The sequence below is a fragment of the Electrona antarctica genome (genome assembly GCF_951216825.1).
Source record: "Electrona antarctica genome assembly, chromosome: 10".
NCBI classification, from domain to species: domain Eukaryota; kingdom Metazoa; phylum Chordata; class Actinopteri; order Myctophiformes; family Myctophidae; genus Electrona; species Electrona antarctica.
In genome coordinates, this window is record NC_136791.1 from 52,153,000 (window position 1) to 52,160,614 (window position 7,615).

Consider the following 7,615-nt stretch of genomic DNA (forward strand, 5'->3'; position numbering starts at 1 on the left):
CATGTTTGTGATGTCTTCTCTCTTCTTCACGTCTATTAAAACACCTAATCATGGGTTTGGGTTCTCGGCACACACCAAAATGTGACATAATTAGTACCCATCTTTAAATTGCTTTTCTTCTTGTTTTTTTTGTTTTTTTACAATTATTTGATGTGACGCTGATTTGAGTGTTGTTGCCTCTAGAGGCTATGGAATGCTCTGCAAACCAGTTTTGAATTTGGTTGCGGAAGGTTTTGATGACGGTGTGTGTCGTAGGCCCTTCTGCTGGTCGTCATCCTCTACAGCAGCGACTCCCTTCCCATTCCCAACCTGTGGACCAGGGCCCACTGGTGGACCGTGACGATATTGCAAGTGGGCCCCCAAATTATTGGCAAAACACCAAGATTTTGTTGATAATATATTCTGTGAACGCTTTCGAGATCTTCAAGTGGGCCCCGTTTTCTAGGAAAGGTTGCGAACCACCGCTCTACAAAATAATGAGTACTATAGACGAATAACAGTTTAACCTATTTAGGCCTGACGTCGAAATAAAAAAAACGTTCGCTCTGAAAGAATATATATATTCAAAGATTTGTGCCGCATTTTTACGATTCTTCAAAAATAGCAGACCTACAAGCTCGTAGCGCGCCACTCGGTGGCGCGCTGTGAGCTTGTAGATCTGCTATTTTTCAATAGCTAAAGTATAACATAATGCTTAGTTAAAACACCAAAAGGGGTTCCCGTCAAGAATGGGTTAAGTCCACACTAATTATCCATAATGTATAAATGATGGATAAGGGGTCAGGACAACTAGGCCTTTTCGTGGAGGGGTCAGAATAAAATTTGGACTTAAAACCGTTATTCGTCTATAGTACTCACAGCTGGTTCCATTTGCTGTTCAATAATTAGTAATTACCCAATGGCTGCTGTTGTTCAGCAGATTGCACAGTGGTACCTTTAAAATACCAATAAATAAATACAAGATCAGCTCACACAATCAATGTGTCCAATCAATGCAGTGTGATCAAGACAAGGCGAGGGAATTATTAAGCAATCTGTTTTAAAAAGTCTTTATTCGATCAGTGGATCATGAGATCACTTCTTTTAGTTTCGTTACATTCAGACAACAGGGTGAGACCATGCTGTGGACAGGAGAGGCGGCAGGTTCGTGTGCATGGGTGTTCTCTCATACAATCGTCTGCATGTGTCTAGACATGTAGTGTGAAGTCTCGCATGTGATCATTCATACAGTCTTTTCTGTATACCTAGTATTAGGACGTGTCCGTGCACTTTCAGTCGTCTCGTGTGTGTGTGTATGTGTGTGTGTGTGTGTGTGTGTGTGTGTGTGTGTGTGTGTGTGTGTGTGTGTGTGTGTGTGTGTGTGTGTGTGTGTGTGTGTGTGTGTGTGTGTGTGTGTGTGTGCGTGCGTGTGTGTGCTTTCTCTCTCTTAGTCAGTCTTTTGATCCGTCGCCTCTGGGACAGTCGACGCAGAGGCGGAGTCTTCCTGTGTATTCTCCAATAGCTGGCCGCAGCTTCGGTCACCTGACTGCGTGCTGTCTTTTGGACCAATGGCAGCATTAGAGTACGTCGCGTCTATACTCTCATACGCTTCCGATGTCCACTAAGAGTTAGCAAAGACAAGAAGAGTAAGATGGAGAGAGATGTATTAAATGTATACAAATAAAAATGTATCTTCACTTACTGTACGTCCATGATCTTTTTCAGATGGATTCACATTGGAACCTGAATCACACTGGGCAAGACCTACAGTTGAGTGCCACCGAGCTTGACCCATTCTATTTAGCTGTCCTTTTCCCTTTGCAGATATCGGAAAATTTGTTCCGAAATCAACCAGCAGGTGGAGCAGTTGAGTATGTTTTTTATAGTAGGCCTAGTGAATGAACCCTGCATGGCTAATAAGACAAGTAGGCCTATGCCTTAAAACATTATACTTTCTCTCTATAACTAAAAATAAAAAATAAAAACACCTTTAGATATTGTATTATATATATATATATATATATATATATATATATACATATATATATAAATTCACTCGCTGTATCATTCTTTTGGGGCAAAGGTTGCTGGATTTTGGTGGAAGTACCGCTCAAGGAAATGACATTGATGCTTTACAAATCAGTTTACATTCTCCGTGAATTAAACAAGTTTTGTGATTGGTCGGGAAAATATCGTATCCGGGGGAAATACATCTGACGGATGTTCCGGACCGACACTTCCGCCGATAGCGTCTCTGCTTTAACCCATTCAGGCCTGACGTCGAAATGTAATGATTTATGATTTATGATTTTCTAAATCATGACAATTTTCGGAAAGATTTGAGGCACATTTTAACGATTTTTCAAAAATAGCAGACCTACAAGTTCATAGCGCGCCACTCGGTGGCGCGCTATGAGCTTGTAGATCTGCTATTTTTCAATAGCTAAATTATAACAATGTTTAAAACACCAAAAGGGGTTCCCGCCCCAAAATGGGTTAATGGTTAATGTGGTTAAACGCTAACGTGACATGGATGCGTTCCAGGTCTCAATGGGTTAAGTTGTGAGTGACCAGGCTTTTCTCTTCGCAGGCTGGGACCGAGGCTAACCCTAATAGGCTCTGTGCATACAGTAACTATATAGAGATATGAACGGGTACCTTTCGTTTCCCGTTCAGATCTGCTGCCGAGCCAATCAAACAAATCTATGGAGCATTGAACCGGACCATGGACTGTCTAAAGAGGACGAGACGCGAAGACCGTACGGGCGACGCCATGGTGCTCCATGGAAGGAAAGAAACATGCGCAATGGGCTATATGCAGCCAACACTTATTGTTCAGCTTCCTTGGTCTCAACTGCGCATGTTTCTTTCCTTCCATGGAGCACCATGGAGCAACATGGCGTCGCCCGTACGGTCTTCGCGTCTCGTCCTCTTTAGACAGTCCTTGAACCGGACCAGGAAACGGTTATGCCACCTTATGGACACCTGGGACTACAGTTCTGCACAGAGCCGATCTGTGTTGACCTTGATGTAGTCCAGACCCATTCTATTAAATAATAAAATAGCCTATGTATTCTCTGTTGCTGTTGGTGTGCATCCTTATCAGAACATACATACATAAAATCAGACAAAAAAGCTAAAATTGTGGATCTACAAGCACACAACATGTTGCATCACATCGAGGCAAAGGTTTTACATAATCGTCAGATTGATCGACCAGCCAGTAGTGGAAGAAATATACTCAAATGTTTTACTTGAGTAAAAGCATCAATACCATCATGTACTCATTATGCACAATTTCCCATTTCAATTTCAAGTGCATAACAATCCTTTGCGACACATTGTGAGCTTGTAGATCGGCTATTTTCAAATAGCCATGGATGAAGTGGTGAATGTATGAGTAGTAAAAGTACAAGATAAAAGTTGTAAAATAGAAATTTGGAAATGTGAGAGGTAAGAGGATGTGTACTTTACACCCGTGCGTCCAGCCCTATAGTGCAGGGGTTCTCAACCCGTGGGTCGCGACCCCTCGGGGGGTCGCCAAATTATTTTAGGGGGTCCCCAAATGATTTAAAAAAAAAAAAAAGATTTATTTTTAGATTTTATTTTCACTTTTTTTCAAAGATAGCAGACCTACAAGCTCGTAGCGCGCCACTCGGTGGCGCGCTATGAGCTTGTAGATCTGCTATTTTTCAATAGCTAAATTATAACAATGCTTAAAACACCAAAAGGGGTTCCCGCCCAAAATGGTTTAAGGTTATTGTAGCAGTCAATTTATATTGGGGGTCGGGAGGGGGCGGGGCGGAGGTCCAGAGACATTGCCAAAGCATTTCCGGGGGTCCCCGGCCAAAAACGTTGAGAACCCCTGCTATAGTGTGAGAGGTACTTTAACCCATTTAAGGATCATACATAGTCTGGATTTACGGTGGTTAGGTGACCACCGAACTACAACATGACGTCACAAGCTGCGGTGAAGAGAAAACCACCGCCAACGCTCCAGCCCTTCTCTCTGTTTTTACTCACCACCCCTCAATGTTATTTCAGCTCCGGTGGTCACCTCATCACCGAAAATCCAGACTATGAATAGGCTTTTAGGCCTGACGTAAAAAAAAATGAAAACGTTCGCTCTGAAAGAATATATATACATATTCAAAGATTTGTGCCGCATTTTTACGATTTTTCAAAAATAGCAGACCTACAAGCTCATAGCGCGCCACTCGGTGGCGCGCTATGAGCTTGTAGATCTGCTATTTTTCAATAGCTAAAGTATAACTTGAAACACCAAAAGGGGTTCCTGCCCGAAATGGGTTAAGATAATGTGTACTTTGCACCAGCCCTATAGTGTGAGAGGTAAGAGAAGCTGTTTGCCCACTTGTTCCCCGACCTGTGTGGCCCTGCTGCTGGAGCGGTGCGACGGCCCCATGGCGATGTTGACGCTGGACGAGGACTGTGTGTCGGTGGTGTTGCCCCCCTCGGCGGCCGACAGCCCAGAGATGACCAGGCCACTGGAGAAACTACGCTTCCCAAACAGCAGGCTGAGTGTGGACGACGACGAAGAGACCTGAGAGAGAGAGAGAGAGCCCGCCATGCCATTGACATCAAGAGCATATATTCAAAGATATGCACTACATTTTCACGATTTTTCAAAAATAGCAGATCTACAAGTGGCACTCGTCTGCTGCGCTATATGAGCTTGTAGATCTGCTATTTTTCAACAGCTAAAGAGTCAAATAATGGATAAAATGGTTAAAAGCTCTAAGGTGGCACAGTTGCATCCTCAGGTCTAAATGGGTTAAATTCCCACCGATGTTTAGTTTAGTTTACAATATGTACAGTGGGGGTGCAAGAGTTAATCGAACTAATTAATCGATATAATTGGTACTGGAAAATGTTATAAAATAATCGATTAATACCCGATAGCAATTTTGGGGCGTGTCAATAGGCAACATTTTTCAAAAAGAGTGAAAATAGCCGAACAACTTGTAGATTGCCGACTCTGTTGTGCGGAAGGAAAAAAAAGCGTAACCGAGTCATTGATACAGTATACTGTAAATTATATTTAAAATTGTGTGTTTGACTGTATAAAAGCATGTATTACAGTACATGTACTTTTCTTTTAGCATGACATCCAATTAAATTAAATCAAATCGAGCAGCAAACAGGCAGAGGCCGTGTCACTGGCAAGAGCTGCTGGATGGAGGGATGGAGTATCCTGCTGCAGAGTTCCTCGTCCTCAAGCTGAATTCACAGTCATACACCAGGAGGGGAGTCTTGAAGCTGAATTCACACAGTCATAAACCAGGAGGGGAGTCTTGAAGCTGAATTCACACAGTCATAAACCAGGAGGGGAGTCTTGAAGCTGAATTCACACAGTCGTACACCAGGAGGGGAGTCTTGAAGCTGAATTCACGCAGTCATACACCAGGAGGGGAGTCTTGAAGCTGAATTCACACAGTCATACACCAGGAGGGGAGTCTTGAAGCTGAATTCACACAGTCATAAACCAGGAGGGGAGTCTTGAAGCTGAATTCACACAGTCATAAACCAGGAGGGGAGTCTTGAAGCTGAATTCACACAGTCATAAACCAGGAGGGGAGTCTTGAAGCTGAATTCACACAGTCATAAACCAGGAGGGGAGTCTTGAAGCTGAATTCACACAGTCATACACCAGGAGGGGAGTCTTGAAGCTGAATTCACACAGTCATACACCAGGAGGGGAGTCTTGAAGCTGAATTCACACAGTCATACACCAGGAGGGGAGTCTTGAAGCTGAATTCACACAGTCATAAACCAGGAGGGGAGTCTTGAAGCTGAATTCACAGTCATACACCAGGAGGGGAGTCTTGAAGCTGAATTCACACAGTCGTACACCAGGAGGGGAGTCTTGAAGCTGAATTCACACAGTCGTACACCAGGAGAGGAGTCTTGAAGCTGAATTCACACAGTCGTACACCAGGAGGGGAGTCTTGAAGCTGAATTCACACAGTCGTACACCAGGAGGGAAGTCTTGAAGCTGAATTCACACAGTCATAAACCAGAAGGGGAGTCTTGAAGCTGAATTCACACAGTCGTACACCAGGAGGGGAGTCTTGAAGCTGAATTCACACAGTCATAAACCAGGAGGGGAGTCTTGAAGCTGAATTCACAGTCATAAACCAGGAGGGGAGTCTTGAAGCTGAATTCACACAGTCGTACACCAGGAGGGGAGTCTTGAAGCTGAATTCACACAGTCATGAACCAGGAGGGGAGTCTTGAAGCTGAATTCACACAGTCGTACACCAGGAGGGGAGTCTTGAAGCTGAATTCACACAGTCGTACACCAGGAGGGGAGTCTTGAAGCTGAATTCACACAGTCATACACCAGGAGGGGAGTCTTGAAGCTGAATTCACAGTTATACACCAGGAGGGGAGTCTTGAAGCTGAATTCACACAGTCATAAACCAGGAGGGGAGTCTTGAAGCTGAATTCACAGTTATACACCAGGAGGGGAGTCTTGAAGCTGAATTCACAGTCATAAACCAGGAGGGGAGTCTTGAAGCTGAATTCACACAGTCATGAACCAGGAGGGGAGTCTTGAAGCTGAATTCACAGTCATAAACCAGGAGGGGAGTCTTGAAGCTGAATTCACACAGTCATAAACCAGGAGGGGAGTCTTGAAGCTGAATTCACACAGTCGTACACCAGGAGGGGAGTCTTGAAGCTGAATTCACACAGTCATACACCAGGAGGGGAGTCTTGAAGCTGAATTCACACAGTCATAAACCAGGAGGGGAGTCTTGAAGCTGAATTCACACAGTCATAAACCAGGAGGGGAGTCTTGAAGCTGAATTCACACAGTCATAAACCAGGAGGGGAGTCTTGAAGCTGAATTCACACAGTCATAAACCAGGAGGGGAGTCTTGAAGCTGAATTCACACAGTCGTACACCAGGAGGGGAGTCTTGAAGCTGAATTCACACAGTCATAAACCAGGAGGGGAGTCTTGAAGCTGAATTCACACAGTCGTACACCAGGAGGGGAGTCTTGAAGCTGAATTCACAGTCATAAACCAGGAGGGGAGTCTTGAAGCTGAATTCACACAGTCATAAACCAGGAGGGGAGTCTTGAAGCTGAATTCACAGTCATAAACCAGGAGGGGAGTCTTGAAGCTGAATTCACACAGTCATACACCAGGAGGGGAGTCTTGAAGCTGAATTCACACAGTCATAAACCAGGAGGGGAGTCTTGAAGCTGAATTCACAGTCATAAACCAGGAGGGGAGTCTTGAAGCTGAATTCACACAGTCGTACACCAGGAGGGGAGTCTTGAAGCTGAATTCACACAGTCATACACCAGGAGGGGAGTCTTGAAGCTGAATTCACACAGTCATACACCAGGAGGGGAGTCTTGAAGCTGAATTCACACAGTCATAAACCAGGAGGGGAGTCTTGAAGCTGAATTCACACAGTCGTACACCAGGAGGGGAGTCTTGAAGCTGAATTCACACAGTCATAAACCAGGAGGGGAGTCTTGAAGCTGAATTCACAGTCATAAACCAGGAGGGGAGTCTTGAAGCTGAATTCACACAGTCATAAACCAGGAGGGGAGTCTTGAAGCTGAATTCACACAGTCATAAACCAGGAGGGGAGTCTTGAAGC

The 7,615-nt window shown here is 44.4% G+C and overlaps 1 protein-coding gene across 1 annotated transcript in view; it reads right to left on the reverse strand.

Moving 5' to 3' along the window:
* Positions 1 to 1,078: 1,078 nt before the first annotated feature.
* Positions 1,079 to 7,615, reverse strand: part of pcnx2 (pecanex 2) — a gene marked incomplete at its 5' end in the record, with an annotated part of 54,704 nt that continues 48,167 nt past the window's right edge. The window contains 2 exons of the mRNA XM_079511632.1: positions 1,079 to 1,600; positions 4,364 to 4,540. Of these exons, the coding sequence (XP_079367758.1) occupies positions 1,427 to 1,600; positions 4,364 to 4,540 (351 nt within the window). The 3' untranslated portion in view covers positions 1,079 to 1,426. The remainder of the gene's footprint in view (positions 1,601 to 4,363; positions 4,541 to 7,615) is intronic.